This window comes from Phytophthora infestans, genomic scaffold, assembly GCF_000142945.1.
Source record: "Phytophthora infestans T30-4 supercont1.23 genomic scaffold, whole genome shotgun sequence".
NCBI lineage: Eukaryota > Oomycota > Peronosporomycetes > Peronosporales > Peronosporaceae > Phytophthora > Phytophthora infestans.
In genome coordinates this window covers 1,074,800-1,101,878 of record NW_003303736.1, presented here as the reverse complement: position 1 = coordinate 1,101,878, position 27,079 = coordinate 1,074,800, and the positions used below count along the sequence as shown (strand labels likewise).

The window sequence follows — 27,079 nt, the reverse complement described above, 5'->3', positions numbered from 1 at the left end:
CAGAATGACGTCAGAGCTCACGATACTGGTAAGTGCGTTTTGTAGCATCCTTCTATCAGCTAATTTTTGCTACAGGATTCTTACACGATGCCATCGGTAACAAAGCCAGTCGAGCTTTTCGTGCCCAAAAACGCGTATGTTTTGAGTTGCGTTTCTAAAACAGATAATATGTGTAAAAGAGACGCAATCATCAGCATTTTTTTTATCAGCCGGGGCGTTCGAACGTGCGGTACAATCAACACGACAAAATTGCAAAAACACCGTTCGAAACGGTTTGCAACACGCTCAAACGCACAATAGTACCTTTCGGGGCGGGGCGACGCAGCTATGGCGGCAACTAAGGCGAGCGGGTGCGAGGTCGCGTAGCCGCAGCAAACATGCGCGGGGAGCCCGCGAAGCAGGGCCGCGCGGTATTTGCGGAGGCGGGCCCTCACCAGCGAGCCGCGCATTGCACCTCCCAGGTGAGAGAATCTATTAATCGCGAGCGAAGCGAGCCCCAGCCAAGCTAAGCGCGGCTTGTAACGACCTCTTACATTATATAATGCCTTTTCGCAGGAGAGCCTCCGGGCTGCTCTTACAAATGCCAAGTCAAAACAAATCTTAGGTGCTATCCTGCAAAACAAGGTGTTTTGGATGTGTTGTCAATCAACACGTATTCTTTATAAGATACATCATGCTGTACATGCAACGGGCAGGTTGGTCTGTCAACCGCGGACTACCAAGAGCGGTCACTACCTTAGGGATTCGTTAAGAAGACAACTTTTTAAACAGTGAAAACCTGATCCAGCCTACCACCGGCACCGTACATAACTATACCATTAATATACGAAACGGGGAGGCTAAACCTTAAAGTCCGCTGTTAATTACGACCCACACGTGGGCCTCGCTTGGTAATGATGGCAATTATTGGTCCTTCACGTGCTTCGCACACGGTCTACAAACCACAGGCATGCTCGCTGCGCTCGCTTTAGGTACCCTATGCGCTTCGTGCGGGGTCAAATTTGGCCGTAACCTTCGTTGTGGAGTCTAGAGCCCTTCGTTGCGGAGTCTAGCGATAAACTTCTCCACACGAGTAATTGTATGGAAATCGAGTGGCTCAATTTGTGCTTGATGTATCTTTTCTCTCGCATTTGATACACGTAGAATTTGTGATTTCAGGAAGCACCCATTAAATTAGTAGATAAGTTTTTTTAAAGAGTCCAGCATAAATTGTCTTGTGCTCTCTCCCTAAGATAGACTCGGATCGGATCAGTCTGCACATGAATCAGGTCCTGATCTGTCTATACTGTAGACTAATCAGGACCTGATTTATGTCCACTACAATTGTGAGCAGGGGTTAATGGTAACTCCAAAATCGGTGAAGTTAATATTGAGAAATTATCACTTGTAGACCAGTTAATATATAAAATAGGCACTCGTTATCTAGCCCGACTGGGTGTGAAAGAGTCAGGCTACATTGCCCGACCCAACCCGACGGATGCCCGACTGACCCCGACTAGATAAAGGTTCAGTTGTGCAATCACAGGAATTTGAAAAAATTTAGTCAATATTTATTACAAATTTTACCTATAATAAATTATACTTTATATAAAAATGAATTATGTATTAATATTTCTTCAGATAAATTAATTCCTTTTTTTTTTTGTTTTTTAAAATCATACAAATACACAATTTAAAGTATTATCTGAAATTTGTGCTGTTGATTATATTAATAAAGAAAAACGTTTTGAAATTATTTATAATTTATTAAGTATACGTTTTAATAGTCGTTTAAAGATTAAAATTACAATTAATGAATTACAACCTATAAATTCTATTATTAAAATATATGGAGCTTCAAATTGGTGTGAAAGAGAGGTTTGGGATATGCAGCCGTCAAGATCATCGGTATCACACTGGAGACACGTCCGGACTGCATCACGCCCCCCCCCCCCCGACCCACACTACCAGCCGCGCTTAGCTTGGCTGGGGCTCGCTTCGCTCGCGATTAATAAATTCTCTCACCTGGGAGGTGCAATGCGCGGCTCGCTGGTGAGGGATCGCCTCCGCAAATACCGCGCGGCCCTGCTTCGCGGGCTCCCCGCGCATGTTTGCTGCGGCTACGCGACCTCGCACCCGCTCGCCTTAGTTGCCGCCATAGCTGCGTCGCCCCGCCCCGAAAGGTACTATTGTGCGTTTGAGCGTGTTGCAAACCGTTTCGAACGGTGTTTTTGCAATTTTGTCGTGTTGATTACCGCACGTTCGAACGCCCCGGCTGATAAAAAAAATGCTGATGATTGCGTCTCTTTTACACATATTATCTGTTTTAGAAACGCAACTCAAAACATACGCGTTTTTGGGCACGAAAAGCTCGACTGGCTTTGTTACCGATGGCATCGTGTAAGAATCCTGTAGCAAAAATTAGCTGATAGAAGGATGCTACAAAACGCACTTACCAGTATCGTGAGCTCTGACGTCATTCTGGTCGCTTTCAATGATTCACTTGCTTACAAATTTCTCGTTATTTTGAAACGGCCCAGATCGTTTTTAAGTGGATTTAAGCGCAAGGCAAGTCAGTAACAGATTTGCGCTATTGTGTGTGCATTCAATCGAAGAACCGCGCAATGAGTAACACATGAGCGTATACAAGTTATTCGCGTATTAAGAAGTATAACAGAAACAAAACCGGCAGAACACCGGGAACCAGCGGTACCTCTGATCTTGTCTTTTTTTTGAGAGAGGTCCATTTCATTTGTACTAGGTTCAATGAATGGCTTAAATACAGTACCTAAAGGACAAGGTGTCGATGCCGCTACACCACCGATCTTGAAGAATGCTTTTTATACCTTGTGAATGGCCGGATGCACAGGGTGCTGTGCAGCACACAGCAAACATAGGTCGACTGAAAGCGACACTCATTTCCAAAGTTGCTGTCCAGCCCTCAAGTTCCGAGCCAACAAACCATGCGCCTCTCTTATGTGATTGTTGTAATTGCGACTTCATTCCTGGTTACCACGGAAGCGCTTTCGACGAACACGGGTGTTCAGGCTGCTAATGTGGTAGGCCCAGCCCAGCGTCTACTGAGGAAACACTACACGGCAGCTGAAAACGACGATGACTCTGAAGCAAGGGCTCTGAATACAGAGAAGATGAAAACGATGTTGAAAGCTGGGATGACTGTTGACGACTACGCTGCCAAGTTAAAACTTACCGACAAGATTGCAGCTGCAGCTAACTCTGCAAGGGCGATGGAAAAGCTTGGCGAAACTCTCAAGATGAAGAAGCTCCTGCGGTACCTCAACTATGTGGCTGAACACACAGCAGTTTGAATGTTAAAAGAAATACTTCGAAGTAGCTCTAACTGGATAATAAAGTAAATCGCACGTTGAAGTTGTCGCGAGTGATAGCGCCGAGTGATAGCGCTTCTGATATCAACACACACGCGCTTTGCGCGGAAAAGCTCCGGATTTTGTACTGGAGGCGTAGCATCACTAGTAAAAACTTCGCGAAGGCTGAGATTAGTTTGTAGCTATGTTTCGCATGCTGTTCATGAGGTCGCATTAATTTTAGTATTATAATAGGGTCATCCACCATCACTTTTATACTACTACTACGCAGTATAACTCTACCACCCTTCAACCAACATCATCGGGGTGAATGCCAACACAAGCAACATGATGCAGCTATGGATTATAAGAGTTTCGCTTGGTCCATTTTCTAGAGCACCTCGAATTCTTTATTTACATTGGTAGCCTATTTATCTAGTTTGAAAGTGAATATCGACATCAAGGTCTACTGTTTAGTTTGTGTAAAATTTCGAACATCCACTTTTTTTCTTAGTGTGAAGCAAAACCGTATTGAGCTTCTTTAGGCAGAATCGCACCTCCGTACATGTATATATTTACGATTAGCAGTCTTCTTTTTCCAAGATGGCTACATGTAGCCATTTTCTACAAATGACACTTGCACAAATGAATAGTCGGTTGCGGCCAACCAATTGGGTGCCACTTAGAGAGGTGTGACTTTCAAGCGTGTTTTAATTAAGATGACAGCGTAAATCGTTATGTAATAAACGCTTCGTTTGCACCCTTTTGCAAAATCTCATGCATAAGTAACCATTTGCTGCTACTGAGAAATAAACGCATCTCCTGTCCAAGTAACATCGCTTACCGGTGAAGCTGCAAGTTGGCTACTATCAAAATCTCCGCGAAGGCTGGGATAGCACAACAAATTTAAGACGAGAGCCTTGTCATCCTTGACAAACAGGTCTTTGAAATATGTCAACAGAACTCTAATCGCCATTTAATGGTCTGGTATACGCAGTGACACAGCATCTGCTTCACGTATAAGTACGTATTTAAATCTCTGTAGCTGTAACTTCCTGCATCACCACTTCTTCGATGGCGACAGCCTTACTCCTCCAAATGTGGCCACTTCTTCACGCCGTGCCCACTCGTACTGAACAAATCTCAACGAGAGCAAAACAGCGCACGATGAAGGCGAGGATTGAGTCTTCGAAAATGATGCGGGATGGTAAATGCAACCATGATGGTCGGGGTTTTCTGGTGAAGCTTTAAGCTCATAAGTCTTAGGGACAGCAATGCCTATTGGTGCTGCTGATATCTGTACCAGACGTATTTCGTGTCACTATATTGTTAAATGCTATTTTTGTAAATAGTGCCGACATAAAACGTGTCATCTTCCTTAAGTATGGAGTACCGTACTTACAATAGAATCGACATCATGATGTCTTGCTCCTCCGTAGTTGACACTATCGCTCCAAGAGGTAGAGTATATATTTTGTTCGACTTGCCGGCAGCAGCACCCTTACTCGGAACTTCTTTTCGGGCTTTCTTAGCTTTGAAAAACGCAGCCATCACGCTCGCTTTGTATGTACTGTAGTAAGCGCTTGGTTCTGTCGGCCTGATGCTCAATTTTGTCATGTAGGTTCATTTCATGACAGGCACGTTTCTCACTTCTTGTTAGCAGTTTTTGGCTTTGGCAGCAGCTTTGGTCTCAACAGCTGTAAACATCATCTCGTAGTTTAGCAGCTTCCCGCCAAAAACGTTTTCGTTCACCCATTCTCCACGCTTAAGTATCTGCGAAACGGGAGCTACGACTGAACGCAACAGCAGATTGACAACGTTAAGCGCGTCCAGATTTAAGCTGCGCTCGCGCAAAATCCGCTTTTGACGCTCCGTGAACGCAATCTCTTTTAGCGGCGGAACAACGTGCCCCAAAATGACCGAGAGATGTGGGAGCGAGTCACTAGATACGGGTGGCTTGCTTTCGATTATTCCTTTCAGCATGACGTCTAATGACAGTGCAAAAATACCAGCTTTCTCAAATCCTATTTTCGCTTAATGAGAACAGCATACCTGTATCAACGGATCGCGGGCAATACCAGCGATCAGCCTTAGCGAGGAACTTGTTTTTGCTACGTGCTGGAAAACGCTTGAGGGCTTTCTCATACCGAGCATTGAAAGAACCAATGACGGATAAGTCGAGAGGCTAGAGAAATTGGGACGTGTGGGCCGTCAAAATGAAGCGATGGACGCCATGTGCGCTCCGTACTTTACAACCTCGACTTGGATGTGAGCAAAATGGCCATCTAACAATAGCAACTGCGGATGCTCAGGGTGTAGCAGACTTACAAACCATTTGAATCAATGTAAAAGTTGAAATTTAAGCTTTCACGCATCGCACAGCGGGCCTCTTTCTTAGCGCCTTCCATCCAGATCTATCCAGTGCATGGGAAATAGTATAATATCAATATTACGGGTATTATATTTACGGAATAACGATACTATTGATTTTTCAAGATAAATATAATACAAAACTGAGCACAATAATACAATATTTTCCACGCTTCCAACCATTTCCAGGAGCGCTGACAACCAACAGTTCTTGACTGCCTTGCAAATACACTCTGCGCGCTTTGATCCACACACTCCCCACTTCTCAATTTCCTCTCTAGAGAACAAGCCACCGCTCTTAGCCACGCTACCCACCACGCTACCCACGATGACCTCCCGTCAACTCTGCGCATTCTACTTCAACGACCTCGGCGAAGGTCGCTTTGAGTGTAAATCCTGTTGGCTTCCTCGAAAGCAGACGCCCGGCACGGGGTACAGCAATCTCCTCAGCCACTTTAACAGCAAGCACGCTGGGTATGCTGCTGAGTTTGCAGAACTTCATGCCACGCAGACGCCAGCACTCACCACGTTTGGTTTTGTGGATGATAAGACGCGCAATATCTACCAATGGATGGTATGGGTGATCGAGAGAAATCTACCAATCACTGAAGTGGAAAACAAGGCTACGCGTGCTGTAGTTACAATGAAGCCTACGACTACCAAGACACTAAAGCGGTACATGCGTCATGTGGCTCTAGCTGTTGGAACAATCATTGCAAAGGAGATGGGAACCTCCTTTGCTTTAATGTTCGACGGTTGGACTAGTCACTCACCCCACTTCCTCGGTATTTACGCGATCTACGTCTACAATGGTGTGCGCCACCAGCGCCTTCTTGCGCTTTCGCCAATGGAAGACGGTCAGACAGCTGAAGCCCACCTCGATCATATATCCACCGTACTAACTGTGTACGAGACGAACCTGCAGATGGTGTGCTTTGTTGTGGAGGACAATTGTGCAACCAATCAGAGTATGGATACACGAATGGGCGTTTCCCTCATTGGATGTGCAAGTCATCGATATAACCTCGCGGCTAATCGATTTCTGCAGGATTATCAGACTCAGATAGATCTGATTCAAAACCTGATGATTCAGCTGCGTCATGTCGAAAATGCAACCGCACTGGCAAAGGCGACAGACTACAAGCCTGTTAAGGCAAACACTACGCGCTGGTCGTCTACATTCCAGATGATTGACCGATATTGCAAGATCCGTGATGCGATCCTGAGGGTGGAGGCTGTTGAAGACTTTGTGCCTCGTGGCCATGCGCACCGCCGCGTTATAGGTGTATTGGACAAGCTTCGTGAGCTGGACAGTGTGTGTGTGAAAATCCAAGCGGAGGCGTGCACGCTTGCCGAGGTGCGCCTGTTGTTTGATGCGTGTGCTGCTAAGTATCCTGTCATGGCTAACTACTTGGCACCAACAGCTGAGATTGCTCACTCGCCCCATTTCGAGTCTGCAATAGTGAAGCTGCAAAACGACCTACCCCTCTCAGCGGATGAATTACATGCAGTCGACAGTTTCATTTTATCTCCGTCTACATTACAAGAGGAAGTGCCGGCTACGGCCGACTTCGCGACCTCCGTCCTCCGGCAAGCCAAGAAGGCACGGCTTGTATCGCAGGCGTCTGTCGAGTATGATCCTGCTCTGCGCTCCTCCGACAAGCAACACATGCGAGATCCTTTTTTCTGAGTGTAAGCTTGTTTTTACATCGCTGCGTTCATCTACTTTACCAGCTAATTTTGAAACGGCCATATTTCTCGTGCTAATCGCAGTATGTGGAGCTGCTCCACCCTTCTCGGTTGCGTCGAAGACTAAGTGATAGCAATATATTGTGATTATTGCAGTGATTATTATTGTGTTGCCAGGTATTGCAGTCTTTATTACGGATGTGATTCACGCAAAATAACACTGGGTATTGTATTTCCCACGCCCTGGTGGTATCCTTTTACCAGAAGCGCTAATACAGGCCGAAAGGTGGTGTATTCGCGGTCATTCGAGCGTTGAACGTTTGCTAGGAGTCCCTTCGGGCAAACGATCCGTTCACCTCCATATCCTTGCTGGAAAATGCCTGTCTCATCGCAGCTCCAGATCCTCTCGGGCTTGTCCGCTAGATCCAATTTCTTTAAGCCGCTCTGTATGTTGCTGAAATAGCGCATCACAGCATCGGGGTAGAATGTTGAGCTCGCTTTACAGACAAAAGCTGGGCATGTCGGATGGATAGTTGAAGGTGTTTTCTCAGCCATCGCGAGATGAATTTGTTGCTAGGCAAAGCATCCGTCCATGACCGCCTTCCTGTTGCTTCTGCTGCTGTTCGCACCATGCAGCGAAGTATATCTATCCCTACACACATGCCGTGAAGTGCGCGGTGGGTTCTTATCTCCACCAGACCTTGATCACCACCTTTCCGATAGAAACTTGAGTTGTGGCCCTCGATGGGCCAAAATTAGCACATCACCGTTCACACGCTGGCGCAATGATTCGCGAGGGACCCCGTACGTTTTGGCGCTGTCCGTTTGCCCATACCGGCTTTGACGGCGCCGATAGCGGCAAAATATGCTTCGTAGGTGACGCTCTTCATCGCTCGTTTTCGCAGGTTTGGTTTGAGGTTCACAGCTAGTGATGGCATATCAGCGAATGTGTAATCGAAAGCGGATTTTCCCGCATTTCACTTTAACGTATCTATAATGATTATAGACCTATATTTGGGTAAACCAGGGCGAATCAAATAGTGGGTATCCATTTCCTATTCTTACTTAAGTTGTAGTTTGACGCGGGTGACCGGGATTATATCCTGACCGGAAAAATGTCCGACCCGGATACTGTCTTGGTATTTTCTAGTTTTAAAGTATTAGATAACGTTTGAAAATCCGGTACCAATACCCTAGTCTTCAGCTACCATGCCGGCAAAAAAACATGAGTTTGACGGCATCGCATTTTTTAATGTTATTAATGAGATCAAACAAAAATTATTATCTGAATTTCCTGGTGAGTTCTGGTGGTACCGACAATATGGATGTAAAGTTTACTAGGCGCGCCTATTGGAGAAGACAATGTTAAACAGGTCACATTGTTGTAGTCAGAAGGAGCGCTAAAGTCAACTCGAAAATGAAGACTTTCGCGAACAGCAGCACAAGACAAACGAAGAAGGCTCTTACAGATTGCCAGGCTTCGCGGAATTCTGCAGGCATACACAATTATTGGGTGTGGCATTCACCGATGACCCAGTTGAGCAAATTCAGTATACTGTCATTTGTAAAATAGTAGATGTCTACCTATTAACAGCTCTACCTATTAACAGCTCCGCATACTACCATTGTATGAATAATACCTGCTCATAAATTATTCATAAATAATTCATTTCATCCACCTAAAAAATAATAGTCAAAATGACATATTGACTATTGTTTAATAGGGGAAGAAATGTAAATGCTGTAGATGTGTTGGTTGTGCTCGCTCCCACGTGCACAATTGTTTTGTTTGTTTTTGTGTGGTTGTTGGATTAGGACCGAGTGTTGCTCAGTTGGTAGAGAAATTTAGTCTCACAAGTGATAATTTTGCTCGGAGCGCGACTCATTAATAATAATACATAATAATATTTAAAGCCATTAAGGAATGGTAGTAGAAGCAGTTGTTGACGACCCGTACCTCAACTATCTTTTCTAAATGCATACGTATTTTCTTAGTCCTGACATTAGAGGCATTTGATCAGAACGAAGGCAAGAACGTTATTCCAGTTCTGACCAGTAAGTATGTATATGTTAGACCTGTGCAATACTGTAGTTACGCGTTCAATGATTGTGCAGAACTGCTCGTAGGCGTAAGCTAGGAATCCTATGTAATACAAACACAACTTTCCTATAGAATGCTTAGTCTTCAACGTTCTCGTCACTAATGTGTTATCTTTCTTGTCAAAGGGAGACTGAGCTGCCAAAAGGTAAATACAATGTAAGACACTTCAGTGACCTTCACGCATGGGTCACCTGTAGCACGATCGCCTTGGCACCCGTGCAATCCGGCGATTTTACAACTCTCAAGTTCTTTGTTGACATGTTGCGTAGGGTACGTTTGACATCGCCACAGTGCTTCTTCCTTGGGTTAGTCATGAATCGACTAAGGTAGTCGGCAGAGTAGGCAATATCGGGTCGAAAGCTTGTAGCTAGGTAGATAAATGCCCCAGTAGCACCTCGATAGTCGAGCGACAGTTCACCATCTTGTCCATCCGTGCTTTGACTGCAATTTGCCATCGTCTCCTTTAGGGTCGCACAGCCGTAAGCGCTGTCAAATCCGGAGCGCTCTAAGATCTCGTTGAAGTACTTTTCTTGGTGAATGCGAATTCAGTTATCACTTTGCTCAACCTGCACTCCCAGAAACGAATGTAGTTTATTTCCGTCATTGAAGTCATAATTAGCGTTAAACGCTACAAACAAAGAAGGTTTTAGCTCCATAGAGCTTGTAGCGCGTACAACATCGTTGACATACAATGGAAATATTGCAAATACGCCGTCTTGTAGAAGACATATAGACACGGCTCTGTTTGCGTACTCACAAATCCCATCGACGTCAGCCAACGATTGATTTTTTCCAAACCATTCTGCACAGACTGGTGAAGACCGAAAAGTGCGATACGCTTGTCCTCTCGGGCGCAGGAAATCATGGGACCCACGAATGTACTGCTAAAACAGCATTCAAGTAGGCTGTATCAATATCATCTTGATACAAATCGAGTCCTAATTTAACCGCAATATCGATGACTACACGGCCAGACTCCATACGAGTCAACACGTCCGGCCAATCGAGGTCGTCACCGTTTACGAATCCTTCATCATCGCCTTGCCTTGAAATCGCCAAATGGAGCTCAGTCGATGCGCCTTAACCGGCATCTCACATTCGTCGATCAGCTCGAACACTTTTTTCTTGAACATTTCATCGACCTCATATTTCATTCCTTCTAGCCACTCGCGACTTTGAGGCGAGCACATAGCCTTTTGAAAGCTCCGAGACATCGTAATATTCTTGATATACCATCGAGCTACTTCAGACTCAGAATTTGATTCTCTGGTAAATTATTTTCTGCAAGAACTTAGGTTCACGCTTCAGCGCGAATACATCTACCGTATTCTATCCGATAGGCTTCGCAGATAGGTGCTGAGATTCAAAGCGTTTAAGATGTCCGTAGTCGTAGCCATCTACGACATCGAGTCTGCTCCATAGCGAACGTAACGTCCAATCACTTGCAGCAGGTGAACTATCTTCTCCATTGCGGTATACGCGTGCTTCGTCAGAATTTTGAGATAGCTTACTCTCAAGGCGGAGAGTTTATCGGTTTTGAGGAGTTTACCGCACGTTTGCTCCTCAATTTCCGATGACGACAAGGGTGACTCATTTAGAGGTGTCACTTCATTCATAGCTGGTTCAGCAAGCATAGACTCGCATGATTTGCTACAAATATCGCCTTCTGGAGCTTTCTCCTCCAGAACATTGTCCCCAAACGCGTAATTTTCAGCAGGTTGATCCCCGTTTTGAGCTGTTACACCCTCTAGATGTGGAGCCTTTGTCGGGCTTTGAGGAAACCGTCAGATCGAGACGTCGTTTCATTTTGACTAGCGTCCCCTGCAACTTGTGCTGCCTTCAAAGTTGGAAGCGCAGTACATATCGGCATGCTCATACACTATTCAACTACCAATTGCTCGTTGTCTAAAGACTCGATTGTGGAATAGTGTGTGTGTGCTCAGCAGGTGGAAACATATGAAGCTCCTCATAGTTTGGTAATTTTGACAAATCAACGGATGGGTCGTCGGCCGCCTCAACAGCAAGGCCTGCTTCGTCAATGGCGCTTCTGTAGATACTGCTAGATGCCTCTACTCCACTTGAATCTTCAACCACCGACGAAAGCCAGTTTGTCACAATTTTGTGGTAGCCTTCCTCATAGCGGTCCGTATAGAGGATTTCCTTGTTAATAGACGCATGCAGGACGTGGTCCACCACCCTCTCTGCTGGGAAGTAGACTTCGTACCCTGGCTGATCCACCAGATAACCGACCACAAAACCAATGCGGCAATTGTTGTCTAGCTTTCGCGCGTCGGGTCCTTGGCTAGGTGTACGTAGGCAATAGATACGAATCTTCTCAGATGATGTAGGTCAAGTTTCTTGTTCATCATCAGGCGATACGGCGTAGCTTTTTGACACGATCGATTGCGAAGGAATGTAGCCACCTCCAGAGCATGCATCCAAACGTGAGGCTTCATCAAGCCTGTCATGTTGAGCATGGTCTTCAACATGTGCTTCAACGTCTGATTTTATCATTCTGTCAGGTTCAGGTGCGTACCATTGGGAGGGTATGGCATCAACGCGATCCCTTGTTGCTGACATCAATGGTTTATCGCCTCGCTAACCAACGCTTTGCCACTGACCTTCAGCATTTCGCACTTGCTGAACTGGCGCTAGGCTCAAGCGATGTAACGTCACAAGGCTGCATTTACCGCGAGGTCGTCTTTGACTTTAGCGCATAGACCGTTATATAGCGAGAGTAGCTATGTTTTATAGCTAGCATATCCTTGGTGTCTTTCGCACTGGAGTTCTGGTGAGGAATAAAAAACCTGGTTCTTTTGCTTGATCTCAAGTTCTAGCGTAGGTTTAATCTGCCCCCCAAATGGCATGCTTCGCAGCCAGCAAATCTGCGCTGCCACAGCATCATACCGCTAACGAAGCCGCGATCGAGTATCATCCTTACTGGGGGCACAACTGGCCCAGCCGCTCGTGCCATCTTTGCCAATCTGCTGCATCGTCAGCAGTGATGCTTGCACGTGGTGAAGGCCGGCTCGAAGATGTCCGCTCCCTCACCGCTTTCTGTTCTTTGTCGTGCCCCGAAAGAAATGAGTTCTGAGCATCAAAAGTGCACATTTCGGCCCACTTCTAGCAACTTTGCGTCCTTCTTCCAGATATCGTACACTCTTTTGTCCTTTCGCTCAAGACACTCAATGTCAAAGCCTTGGTCCCCTGCCTGCAGTGTGATAGCAGGTTCTTGCTCAGGAGCACATCGTGAAGAGTTTGGGCAGCATCAGATGCACAGTTATTCACCACGATCTTCACGGTTCAATGACCAAGCAGAACAGCCGCGAGCTTCTTTTGAAATTCACGCACTATGTCGGCTTCCTGGTCTGATAACAGCTTGTACTCAGTGAATTAGTGCGGGTCCGATGCCACATGAACGTTAGCTGCGTTATCCAGGCATCACTCCCGAGCTGCATATTCTTCAGCATTGTGATCCCAGGGTATTATCCTCTTGAAACGAGTTGTCGTCTCTAGGGCAGGTGGCGTGACAGGAGCAGGCACCACCAAAGCGCTTGGAACCGGAGCAGGCGGAGTTGGCACAGGCGTCATAGGAGCCACCAGCACGTTGATCTTCTCACCTTTCTTGAGGCGCTTGGTATACGTGGTCTGCTTGGCTTTGAATTTAAGAAGGGCACCGGCTTCTTCTTCTTTGGACAGTCCTTCTGCTGGCGACCTGGCCGATGACACTCAAAGCATTTACCCTGCTGCTGATTCAGTATCTTGGACGCGATGGCGGCTGTCTCGTCCGGCAACACAGTTTTCACATTGCTACAGAATTATGATTATGGTTCTGATTTTGCCCTGGCCGCTGGCATTGTCTATGGCCTTGAATTTGTACACCGTTACCACCAGCTACAGCAAGTTCTTTATCACTCTTGCTGTAAATGGCCATTCGCAGGATGTGGTCCTTGAGCTTCTCAGGCGTAGCCATCTCACTGGCTCCGATCTCGACCATGAAACTAAGGCGATCGAAACGTGGATTCGCAAGCAAAACCCGAATTATCAGATTTACAAAGATTGAATATCTGATTATATAAAGAAGTCGCCAGAAATTGGCAAATTTCAGTAAAAACGAAGGGAGGGGTGGGGATGTCCTCCATTTATTCCGAAAACCCGCTCCTGCGCAACACTGATATGTTCTCTTTCTTGTCAAAGGGAGAATGAGCTACCAAAAAGCAAATACAATGAGAGAAACCCCAAGTGACCTCCACTCACGAGTCACCTGCCGGTCTCTTCTCAAGAGCGCTTCAGCTTGCAGCCATTCACACAAGAAATCGTGATTTTCATGGCAAAACGGTGCGACCGCAAACTGTTGGTAAGGCAACTTGTTAATTACTAACATGAAGTTGCTTTTCATTCATTATTTCTATCTTATTGTTTGCTCTTTGGAGATATCATAATTTACGGCTTGACACTAGCTACCCATTGTCACCATTTTGCAAATGATAGGCCCTCGATAAATATCAATGCCGTAATTGGGAGCCGTGAAGGAACACCATGGCCTATTGTGATAATCTCGTACACGTACACAAAAGACCCGATGTCCATCGGAGAGCTGCTGAGCACGCCATAAATGGATATCCCGGTCAAGAAGAGGAAGAGAACGAAGTCGTAGACGACCCCTGTTGAAGATTTCTTCAACGAAGAGGTCGAGCTAGCTGGGCCATTTGATGGCTACGAGGAGGGCGATGAAGAAAGCCGTGATGCAGCAGTTAACGGCCGCCGAGTTGGATCCCGGAGACCTGAAAGGGGATGGTCGTGTTCTTCGTTCATGCTGACGCGATGGAATGCTGCCTGGAGCCCTGAGCTGCATTCTAACTCTGCAGAGCACATCGGTTTAGGAGGAATTAGCCGGAAGAAGCAAATGTCGTATCTCACATTTTTTCAATGAAATGTGACTCAATAGTAAAACTTATCCTACGCTTACTGTTGTTTTATCTCATTCAAATTCTGTTCCAGCACACTTTTAATTTTGATCATTTGAAAATATTTATATTTTTAATTTTAGTTCATTTTTTTAATTGATGAAATAGTTTCGCTGGGTAAAGTGTCAATGGTTGCCTCCAATGGGCACAGTCGCCAGCAAAGATTGCTGCACACCTTCTGCATTTTCGCGCTTCTTTGCGACGCATGTCTGCTCGTAAACTTGAATCATCAGTGAACGTTTGATTAACTGGCCTCTTCAATGTAGACGTACTGAAAACTCATAATATCCGTTCTACTGATGGGGACAGTAAGCGTATGGTCAGCTTGCACCTCCATGAATTTACTGTTCCGTCTGTTCGCTTTGGTGCTTATGACAGGTATCGTAGAGAGCGTAGGAGTACGTGAGGAAAAGACAAGAAAAGAAGAAGTGAAATTAGAGTAGCGAGCAGCGGCGGTGTCATGCCGCTACAAGAAAGGCTGGTGATGCTATAATTAGACCGCCTCCTGGTATACCTATATTGAGCTACAAAGGTATTTATATACAGAGGTTTGTTGTGCTATGTTATGTGAAGTGCCTTACACTAGCATCCTTCCTGCATCTTTACATAACTCACAGAGTATGCAGAATAAGAAGTTGAACATAAAATCAATCAAAACGAAGTTCGCCAAGGAAGCGCTAGTTGTTGCCCTGTCTTGACCTTGCGGCGGACGCTCGTCTTGGAAGGCATGGGCTCTAGTGCAGGCAATGGTTGACGGTCAAGCGACTTCGGCGGACACGGACGGGCAGGGCCATCCGCTTCGGGGAAGAGAAAGCGGCCCACGGCTGCCAAAGCTCGAGCGCGAAAGCGTGCAAAGGCGCGACGGCGTGCAGCGCTGGCGGCAAGCGGTTCAGCGGACTCGGCGGCGAGGACATCGACGGGAGAAAGCGCCAGGGACCCCCGCAGCGACAAGGCGCGCGGCGGCAGCGGCGTGGCTGACGAAGATGCAGCACGCGCCGACGCTGCACGCGTATCCAATGTCACTAAAGAGGGGTAATGTAATGAAATGGCTGCAGCCATACAAAATGCTTCTTATGTGAGTGAATTTAGTGACAGTGATGTACCCACTTCCAATCCGGCAACAGCACTTGATGTGCTAGCGGCAACTGCTACCGAGCAGGACTACCAGGCCTGGTTTTGCCGCTTGTGTACGGTAGGCAACAGGACTGCCGCTCGCGTGTGCAGGAGCTGTAGAGTTCTGCAGGATGATTTCGCACCCGAATCGCCAGACCGTGAGGTTGAAGAGCAAGCTACTGCTACAGACCAAACGGATAATGCGACAGATCAAGCTGATACTGAACCTGGCCAAGCCGCTACTGCGACAGATCAAGGCACTGCTACGACCGACACCTACGAGCTGTACTTCCGTATCTACGGTGAGTACTATAGTCCATCCCGAGTCACAGTTGGTGACAAGTTTGCCACGACAAAGCAAACTTGGTAGATTGCCAGACTTATCAACAGGCGCGAAAGCAAGTTGGGCTTCGAGTATCGCGTCTTGTGGGTGGTGTATCACCGCCATAACCGCCGGTATTACCAGCGCACGTGGGAGCTAAGACAGCCGCTGCTGGAGGATAGCTTCGAGGAGGAGATTGCTCTCGTCGACAGGTGGAAAGACTCGGACGTCAGCGAGTTTGACAAGCTCTGCAAGCAAGACGAGTTTGGTAAGCACACGATCGGTGCAGACACATCTGGATTGTGCATGTTCAAGGCGATTGTACAAGTGGCGGAGCTGGCTGGACGACCGGACATTGCTACCCAGAAGGACATTGACGACTTCGTTGAGAAGTTGCGCAACCAGTATGGACTTGACCTGTCTCAAGGTACATCGTGGGCGATCTTTCTCAAGTTTCTGCGTGATCTTCGTGGTGCGCGTCGTGACGTCATCTTCAAGGCCCTCGTAAAGAACAATTTCGTACTAGGTGGTTGACGCGGATCTCGTGTGTTTGAGGAATTGGAGCTTCGCAATGGATTCTACCTCTGTGCGGCCTACAATGACTCATTCACTGGTCATGCATTCGTGCTACATGTACAAGGTGCGAAACGACTCTTGTTTGATGACGACGGCGTTATGATTCCGGATCAAGCTACCCGGATCAACTTCGTGTCCTTCGTTCGTCCGGTTATCGTCTTCACTAAGAAGTAGGTGGTAGGCGTTGGTAGGGATTTCTGCGGTTTGCCTTATGAATAATGAACTTTCCCAGCAATTTTTTGATGTCAGCAACCATTTAGCTTGTGTTGCAATAGTCGACGGTGAATTCGTGTCGCTCTACCTTTTCTTGTACAAAACAATATCGGGTGTGTACGTGTTTTGATTTCCCATGCAGCTCTGGATTGTAACAGATCTTGATGCAGCTCTGATTGTCCTCATGAATAGTGTTTGCTTTGGTTGTGGCAAAGCCTAGCTCTTTGAGGAGCAGTTTGATGAATATCATCTCTTGCATGCAGTAACAAAGCCTAGCGCTTTGAGGAGCAGTTTGAGGAATATCATCTCTTGCATGCAGTAACAAAGGGCGATGTATTCTGCCTCTGTTGTTGAAAGTACCACAGTGTGGTGTTTGCGTGAGAGCCATGAGATTAGACTATTTGCTAGCATAGTGACGTATTCACCGCCAGATCGTCTCGTGTCGGGTCAGTTAGCGTAGTCAGAGTCACAGTACGCTGTCAAGCTATTTTCTTTGGTGTGATATCAGTTGATCCACCAAGAAGAAGTCCGTAGTTATTTGTACCTGAGAGACACTTGAGACGTCGAACGACAGCGCTCCAGTGCTCCATTCCTGATTTAGCTAGGAATTGGCTAACCTCATGTAGATAGAATGCCATTTTCTTAACTGGTGCCTACCATAAGGTACATAACACTACCAACTGCTTCACGATACGGAATGTCTTTCATCGCATCTTTCTCTGCATCATTGCTATGCTGACTGCTTGAGGAAAGTTTAAAGTTCCTCTCTGCTGGGGTTGCAATCGGGTACGGAATGTATTTGCTGAAGCGGTCATGGACCTTCGTAGCGTACTTGCGTTGGTGGATAAAGATCTTTCAGTTCTTTCGGTCCCGTCGAATAGACCATCCGAGTAAGTACGTCACCTCCCCTGAATCGGTCATGGAGAACCTGTTCTTTTGGGGCCTTCCTTGAAAGTCTTGAGTTTCACAAGCTCATCAAAGACCGCTGCGTTCTCTGTCGTACGTGCGACAATGCTACTTGCTACATCGCAATGTATGTTGATGACCTTCTCATTGTTGCACCAACACCAGCCGTCGTTCGCGAGCTGAAATCAGCGATAGTGTCTGATACCAAACACGTGGGGCTTGTTTCAACCCGTACAGGTTTTTAAGAAGTTTGCACACTAGGTGATCCTTACCGGGATTTTGAAGCCTTCCGGTTGAGCCATGTAGATCTCCTCCAAGAAGCCATTCCGAAATGCTGCTTTGACATCCATCAGATGAAAATCTAGATCGAGTAAGGCTGCGATCGTAAGGAGGAGTCGGCGGACTTCCATTCGAATCACTGGGGAGAAGATCTCATTGTAGTCAGTGCCATATTCCTGGAGAAAGCCTTTAATCACCAGACGCGCTTTAAAGCGGTCAATATCTCCTGTGCCGGTATACTTCACTTCAAAGACCCATCGGCTTGTAAGGATTCTCCGTCCCTGAGGTGGTGGTACCAGCACCCATGTTTTATTGTCTATGAGGGACTTGTATTCCGAATTTGCTGCTTTGGCCCACTGATGAGCATGAGAAGACTGCATGGCCTCTCGATACGTAGTGGGCTCTGACACATACCGAATAGCGAGTAAAGTGTACAGTAATTGTTTAAGCTCTTCCTTTTCCTGTAAATCTTCTTCAGAATTGAACGTTACATCCGTGTCATGTATAAGATGGGGCCGCTCAGGTGCAGGAGAAGATGGAGGATCAAATCGCGTCTCCGTTCTTAATGAAATATGTACCACTTTATTATCATCGAGCGCCTCCCTGAATGATGGAGGTCTGCGCTAATTGATGGTCTCCGCAGGTGTAGGCGGTACGGATGTGACCATTGCAGGTGCATGCTTTGCAATTTCAGGTACTGGTGGAGGTGCAGGTTGTTGCATCTGCGTATCCTGTGTTGGCCCCAAAGTGGACGTCAAGTTGGCGAGAGAGGGGAATTCATCCTCTTTAAAGACTACATCCCTGCTGTAGACAATAGCATGAGTGCTGAGTTCCATCAGACGGTGTCCTTTCTTGTGATCCGGCCTGTCTTGGAGCTAGGTGTGATGTTGATCAGCGTGGTCACGTGACAGACACATTCCGCCCAGAGTTGCTTTAGGAGTTTTCCGTCCAGCAGTAGTGCCCGTACCCATTCCATGATAGTTCGCATGCGTCATTCAGCAACACCATTTTGCTGAGGTATGTACGCGTTCGTAAGCTGGGCGTGGGTACCATACTTCTGAAAGATTGTGCGGCCAAGTTTCTCGTATTCCTGCGCATTATCCGCTTGAAACCGTTGAATATCGTGGTCTTCAATGCTGTGAGTATGCTGAAGTACATTGCCGTCGCGTCGGTAGATGTTTAGGGCTTTCCTCCTGAAGGTATCATAGCATTCGTATAGCTCGCTACGGTGCTTTATAGGGTAGGTGAACATGAATCGGGAGAAGTCATCGATAAAGATCACAAAGTATCGGCACCCAGTAAGGCTAGTCCCAGGAAATGGACCACAGATATCTGAATGCACTTTTCCCAAGGGAGATGTGGCACGTTCAATTACTCTATTAGAATAGAATGATGCGCGGTGTGACTTCGCTAACGTGTATACAGTACAGAGGAACTGAGCTGAACGGACCAGCAGCTGCAGAGTCATCGAGACTAGCAATGGCTTGGCTTCTTGATAGTTCGTGCAGAATGCGAGCGTTAGGATGACCAAGACGTTTGTGCAAAAGCAGATAAGATCGTTGCTTACCCGAGGCCACAAGTTCCTTTGCGGTCACCACTGGTTGAGCCTGAAACCGATACAAATCAGTGTTGGTCGCCATTGCCGCCTTGATCTTGAAGCGCTAGTCTGTCTGTACAGCACACTTATTGCGATCAAAGCTGAAGCGGTAGTCTTGCTTCACGGCAGCCGGGACTGGCAGCAGGTTGAACTGCAGTAGAGGCGCGTACTGAACTCCTTGAAGGGTGAGCGTCTTCGAGTTGTCTTTAGCGTCTGTGACTTCCAGTTCAGCTCGTCCAAAGCCTTCTATTGGGATCTGGTTGTTGCCTTCCACAGTGATCAATCCACCACTTGTGGAGATGCTACTGAACCACTGGGATTCGTGTGTCACGTGGCGCGTACATCCAGAGTCGATGGTCCAGGTAGGGTCCAGTTTAATATTGGCTTTGGCCGCAAACCTCACTGGTGGGTCATTGGCTTTGGCTGCGAGGCTCACTGGTGGGTTGGTCGACGTCGCAACTGCGATCAAACTAACATCGCGACGGCCTTGATGAAGCACCTTGCGACTGTTCTCGCAGTCATTGTCGCCATCGTCGTCATTGTTGGATTGAAACGGACGATTGTTGCCTTGTTCACGACCGCGGTACTTTCCACCATTCGCATGATTGTGTTTCTCGCCACGGCCACCACAGTTTTGTCTCTGTGGTTAATACCACTTCTGCTGTTGGGTCGTTCTTGCTTCCAGTTCTTGGAGCCGCGGTAGGGATACTCTCGAGTTACGGTGTTCTTGAATGCAAAGTTGGCAGGCAAGACAGTGCCAGCTTCACTCGACCATATCGCAGATCTTGCTTGAGCCGCGACATTGACGAATGTTGTGACGCGAACGGTCACAGTGGGAGCATATGTCCTCACCACGAGTGTCCTTACGCTGGGCAGAAGGTCTGGTAGCCACTAGAGCACGCTCACTCTTGGTGTCGCGTGTCTAGGGTGTTCCCTTTGAGAGCGTGTATCGTTCCTGAGCTTGTTTGTCGCGGACCTTGCCTTCGATACTCTGCTTGAGGTGCTATAAACTAACAGTGCTTATTACTTGCTATGTTCTCTTTGTTTTAGTGTTTGTCGGTCATCAGAAGCCACGCGTCACAAGTCAAGTGAAGAGTAGCGTGAATATCTGAAAACAATCCCAGAAAGCTGTTCGACTATCCTAACGTCCTCTGTGGTTTGATAGAATTTAATCTACCAACTCACGTTCAGCTCCGCTTCTACCGCTGACTCAATCTTAGCTGTTGCGGGTCAGCTGCGAATCAGCGAAATGGCACAATAAAGTTTAATAATATTCAGAGCATGAAACAGTTCCACCACGTGCGATACAATGTTGCGGAGCTCACTTCCAGAATTACCTTCTTCCAAGAATCAACTCCCTACTTAGTGTCCATACGCAATGACTCTCTCCACACGTGTCCGCAGCGATTTTTTCTCGATGGGATTGGACCCAAGGTATGGTAGCGCAATACACATCAAGATACCCCAGACTCGTCCATTTGGCACCGTCAACATGAAGAAGAAGATCCACCAGGAGCCAACAATAATAACGAGCGAAGCCACGTCAAAGGGAAATTACGACCTTGAGAAATCTCCACGCCACGGACAGTCATGGACAGCTGAAAAGCACGATTTATTTCTTCAAGCTCTGAAGATGCTTCCATCCGGGCCGTGGAAATATGTGGCGTATTTTGTCGGTACTCGCACAGCTCGTCAAGTCATGACGCACGCTCAAAAGTACCGAGAAAAGATTAAACGTCATCATCGCTGGCTATTATCGCCTATAAAGAAAAGTAACTCACGCTCAGCAAACAATTCTGACCTCACAGCCACAACTACTCCCGAAGCGTTCGAGCCCCCGGCAGCTGCGGGCACATCTCCAACCCTTAATATATACCCAGCTGTGCCCGCAGAGCTGCAGCAGAACGACTGGTTCGATCACGTCTCTGTGGAGGATATCGATGCAGCCTTCAGATACTTTCAAAAGCTTAGCGACCCCTCACTTGTTCCGGAGGAAAATGGTGCGTTCTTGTATTCCGACGTTGAAACGAATGATGTCTGGGACAACTACATCCTACACCGCTGTCCATGACGCGTCCTACAGAAGCGATTACACCAACTTCCTTTGGCGAGGTAAATGATCACAGTTTTCCGAAAAGATTTATAATAAATTACAGTGTTTCAACAAGATTGAAAAGGGACATGTTTTTCTAAACTCTGTTTTTAGACAATTTAATAGTCGACTTCTTTTGTTTTTAAACAGTCAGCCTATCCCCAACAAGAAAAAAATAAGGACAAAAATGAGGACCAAAAGTTGATGGCCTTGCTTGGCCTCAGTTTTGGTAGATGCTCCTGTGAGCATATATAGAAATGTATCCCTGTATTAGCTCTCTACAACCGTACTAGCAACTCTTCGCTAAACCTACGCGTTATTGCATGAGCTGCTGTGCCGTACGGTGTCTGGAATGATTTCCCGGATAGTGTTTTGTCCTAATGTTAAGGACAAAAATCGTCAAATGGAATAGTTTAATCAGTATAATTTTAATTCCATACAAAGTGGCGTCGAGTGTCTCAGCTGTCATAGCAATTGTGCTTGGCGCGCTCGATTTTTGTCCTTATAAACGAGGTCTTAAGGACAAAATCACTCGGAATTTCACGATCTTGCATCTTATTTCGTCCTCATTTTAAGGACAAATTTTGTTGAAGTTATTTTATTATGAGCACCCCTCGCGTCCGGTTTCCCCCATCATGTATTATACATGTATATCAGCAGGTATTGCCCAGGTAGAATGAATCGCTTCTAAATTCCCTTTATTTTTTCTTTTGGCCCTCAGCCACCAGTAGACGGAAGGGAATCCCGACACGTGACCGCTCCGACCCGGACGGAGCGACGATGGCGTGTACGCACAGCTGCACATTAAGGCAGCGATGGCGGAGAAGGAGCGCTCAGCCGAGGAAGCTCGACGGGCAGACATCGCTCGCGTGCATGATGCGCGTACGCGGTCTGAGAGGGCTCAAGCATTATAAACTGTGCAGAGATCTCAGCCCTTCACCGCGGACTTAGAGGACGATGGAGAAGAGGGAAAGTCCGCCGAGGATAACACGGAGGAGCAGGCCGACGACGCGAAAGCCGCGGAAACAGCCGGTGAGGAGACTATGAATGGCTCGGACAGTTCGGGTGTGTCGGAGGAAGACGTCGCACAGACTCAAGTGGCTGAAGAGCCTTCGGAACGGCGTCGTCAAGGAAGGAAAATGACCGTTTCGGACATCAAGGATGAGGTATTGACTGAAGTTCCTGCGTTTAAGGCTTAGCACAATTACTGGGCCTCTTTAATGGTGAGCTTAAAGGAATTCATGGAGGCTACACGTCAGAAAATCGTGGTGAAGGAGGTGATTTACATCGCTCGTCGTAACGCTCACCTTCGCAGTCAAGTTCGGTACCAAGAACTTCCAGACTCGGAGATTTTGCTCGGATGGTCGGAGCGTGACAGGTCGACGGGTAAGCGGACGTCACACAAGTTAAACACGACCGAGTGCCCATTTCAGATGCTGGCACAAGTGACCAAGCGCCGTTTGATTTGGCTTATTCAGATCTTTTCTGTTTTCGAGGTTCGGCTTGGTTGAATGACAACGCAATGAGAGTTTTTGCGGTGTATTTGAGACACTACAAGAATAACGTAGCGATCACGCTTCCTCAGAACTCAAGCAAAATGGGCTCGCTTCCTGTCAAAGCACTAGAGCACATTGCTGAGGGCATCGCCTTGCATCCGTACGTGCTGTTACCCGTAAACTTGGGGGGGTGCTCACTGGAGATGCTTAGTGGTTGATAAAGCTGTTAAACAAGTCAAGACATACGACAACATGGGTGGCAAAAAGAATCTGAAGGTTTTAAAAGCAATGGCGAGCGAGATCATTAAGAAGGCAACGGTAGAGGAGGATACGCAGAATTGCTAACTAAGTTCAATACATGGTCAATACCTGGTTCAACCTGGAGAAAACATGAATGCGTTGAGGATGTCTAACTCTTTGAGAAGCTATCACCTCTGCCGTTTGGTTGGCTGAGAGTCGCTCCGACACAACTCACCAGCCCTCATTTCCACTTTTACCCATATTTTGCACATATGAATATCCTAGGTTTCTACCTGGTAAATACCTATTTAAGTAATTTATGCAGTTCGCATAAATTGCTTGCACCTAATTCTTCTCTTTAATTCCGAAACCTGAATTAAACCTGGTACCATCACTGGATAATACATGACGCATCAGATTTCTGAGAATATTATTGTTCTGGGAAACCTGGACGCTAAGCTCGTCCTTTTATTATCTTGGAAACAGGATTTTTGAGATAGGGTAAGCGCTTTTTTTCTTCACTTTTTCAGTCATTTAGAAAATATATGGTTTTGTTTTTAAAAACTGGTTTTAGAAAGAGGCCAAAGCGTGTTTTTAATTCAATATTTCTGTCGTTTACAAATACTTATAAGAATAGCAAACCCTCCGTTCTCGAGCACTACGTGCGCGCCGCCACTTTTATTCTGGACTGGCTGTTCCGCGCCCACGAGCATCTCCACCCGACAGTCAATGTGCTGTAGCTGCCGATACTTATCAGTGTCGTCCAGCAGATCTCCAAAGACCCGTCTTCTCTTTCCACCCTTACTTAACGAGCTGCCAAGATTTTTCAAAACTTGTCAATGCGCCATCGGACTGCGCGAAGCTTACGCTGCGCCTCTGTTGGCCAACAGCGCTTCTAATCTGCGTCGTTGTTGAGATTCTGGCACAATCTACTGCAAATGGTGCCAATCGCCAATAATCACGACACTTTGGCCGCTGAGTGGGAAAAAGAAGAGGACAAATATTGTCCTGGCGAAGAGTAATTCACATTACATACCCAACCTTCCAGTAAGCTTAAAGAAGAGCCTATGACGAGGCATTCAACGTCTATCTTGCACTGGATATAGTACTCTTCGTGTAGGACTTGGAACAATTGGTGCGCGGGGTGTTTAAAAGCTACTATTTGACCGTAGTCGTGAAACTGGCGAAAAGCCTGACGGGTAAGTTGCAGCAACGCCATCCAAAGCTTCGAACAACTCAAGCTTTGTTCGACTAATATAATTACCAAATCGAGGAAAGTCAGTACAGATCTTCAGGAGAAATTTAAAAGGGGCGAGCCATACATGTTGGATATCCGAGATTTCGCCATGGACTTTGGGTGACGAGGTTGTGGCAACAGCAGCTCCAACGGAGAAGCCGCTGGAGATCAAGGAGGTGGAATGCCCAAAGTGGGATGACTGATTTAAGTGCCAGCCCAAACGAAGGGCTGAGTTGCTCGTCGGCCATGAGGATAAGCTTGCATGAATATTTTGTGACTGGTGCCATCACATGCGACGACAAACGGCTTCCGATGACACCAGCACCTGCGTATGAAGCAAGGCTCGTAGGTTAGTCGTAGTGAGAAGCTAACTAGGAGTGTGCTAACTTTCAATTCACTTTCAGATTTACCTTTCAAACAACGCTTCTCGTCTTCTACTCTTCCCGCATTCCTGAAAGTGCTACAGGTTCTGAGCCCAAAACCGTAGCGGACCGAATAGAAGACCGTCATGTCGACATGGGGCCGACTTGACTTCACGGACCTCGGCAGTCCACAAGCGATGCCTCCGGCAGCCCGAGCGGAGCGCGAGCACCGATGCAACCTGGCGAATGTGCACTCGGAGCTGCACAAAACGCCACCCCAGCTGTCGCGAAGTGAGCGTCGAGCTGGGATGAGTACTCCTGAGAGCTATAGAGGCTTGGAGTCACCTGGTGATCAGGCAACAATGCCAGCGTCACCGACCACGCCCATGTCTGATGAAGACATCGTTGCTGTACTGACAGCGAGGCTTCAAGACGCAATGGATCTCATTGGTCTGCAGCAGCGCCTCCTCAAGGAGCGTAAACATGAAGCGGCTCGACAAGCCGCAACGCAGCAAGTCCACGTCGTCGCCCAGCAACTTGGAAATGAGACAGACGACAACGTATCAAAGAAAATACGACGATCAGCTGCACGGTGCTGCTCAACACGATGGTGAGCATGTACCAACGACCAAACCGCCGAAGATAAAGGACATTCGATGCCGAAAGTTCGCGGGAACTGAGGTGTATCCGGGTCTCGGCGCAGGCCTAGAGGACTTTCTCAGCGAGTTCGAGCGTGCGGTCAGAACCGAGAGCCAGCTCAACAGATCAACTTGGACGCCGACACTAAAGGCGTCAATACTGGGCAACTTCCTGGAGGGTGATGCACACAGATCGTATCACGACTTCGCAGGCGATCGTGATATAACGTACGATGAGCTGGCACAGCATTTGAAGGGTGCCTTCGGTTGTCACTTGAGCCAATATGAGCTACGGAAGAGACTCGACACTCCGAAACGCAGTGGCGACACCTGGCAACAATACGTACGATATCTGCAGCTCATTGAGCGTCTCATGAAAGGTGACCAGACGCAACTACTACTCGAGACGGTGTGCCAGAACGCTTGTCCAGAACTGACGTCGACGCTACTCAGCAAGATGAACGAGTCCAGCAAGGAATACATGCATGAGCTGGACCGGGTGGTCAAGCTTTTGCAACGGCTGAAGGGTGATGGGCGTCGTGTTGGCCAGAGCAAGCAAAATCCGCCTCAGCAGCAGAACAACCTGAACAGCAACAAGAAGCAGCAAAACAAACAGAACAAGCTGAAACAGTCCACGCAGCCGAACGGTGCAAAGGCGTCGAATGCTGCAAGTACTGCAACGAACTCAAAGAAGACAACAGGCTGCTGGAACTGCGGAGAACCTGGACATCGATCGTTCGAGTGCACCAAGCCCGCAAAGACAGCCGCGAAATCCGATCTCGAAGGTCAAGCGAAACAGGCCATGTCGCACTGCAGCAACAGCGACAAGGATGACTCGAGCTTCACCAGCGATGACGGCGATGGCCAAGCCAGCATGTGGATGGCTGCAGCAGGTATCGACGACCCAGCAAAGAGGACGTCGACCTGGATTGTCGATTCAGGTGCCTCTCATCACATGTGCTCTCGAGAGGATGTCCTGATTGGAGCGGTGCCATCAACGATGACCATCACAGTTGCCAATGGTGAAGTAGTGATGGCTAGTATGAAGGGCAGCTGCCTGATTCGTGTGAGTGACGGCCGTACTAACAAGGTTGTGCTACTCCGCGAAGTTCACTGTGTTCCAAAGCTACACCAAAACCTGCTATCGGTCACGGAGCTCGCTGATCACGGTATCTCGTGCCAGTTTAACTCAAGCAAAATCTGCGAGCTAAAGGACCGCAATGGGAGGACCATTGCTGCAGCAAATCGCCGTGGTAAATTGTGGAAGTTGGACGGCGAAATGGTGGAGCCTAACACAAACACTGTAGCAATGTTCGCTGATGTGTCGAGCGCTACACTTCAGCACTGGCACAACAGGTTGGGACACATCAGCTTCCAGGACCTGCTCAAGATGCACACACACGGTCTGACTAGTGACATGAAGGTGCTGTCCAAGAAGCTCAAGTTCTGTCTACCCTGTGATGAAGCTAAGCAGACCAAATCAAAGCAGCCAACCACCGATACTTCGACATCAGCACCAACTGATGAAATAGGTGCTGTACTTGCTGTCGACTTGAAGACCGACATCAAGCAAGAC

General features: G+C 47.3%; 2 protein-coding genes across 2 annotated transcripts; one reads left to right on the top strand and one right to left on the bottom strand.

Moving 5' to 3' along the window:
- Positions 1–2,942: 2,942 nt before the first annotated feature.
- On the top strand, positions 2,943–3,308 carry PITG_11383 (PexRD2 family secreted RxLR effector peptide, putative; the record flags this gene model as incomplete). Its single annotated transcript, XM_002900933.1, has 1 exon — positions 2,943–3,308. The coding sequence occupies one exon, from the start codon at positions 2,943–2,945 to the stop codon at positions 3,306–3,308; it is 366 nt and encodes a 121-aa protein (XP_002900979.1).
- A 1,653-nt stretch (positions 3,309–4,961) lies between these two features.
- On the bottom strand, positions 4,962–5,713 carry PITG_11382 (uncharacterized protein; the record flags this gene model as incomplete). The annotated part of the gene is made up of 2 exons (XM_002900932.1): positions 4,962–5,247; positions 5,634–5,713. 2 exons carry the CDS (start codon positions 5,711–5,713, stop codon positions 4,962–4,964), a joined length of 366 nt encoding a protein of 121 aa, XP_002900978.1.
- Between the last annotated feature and the right edge of the window lie 21,366 nt (positions 5,714–27,079).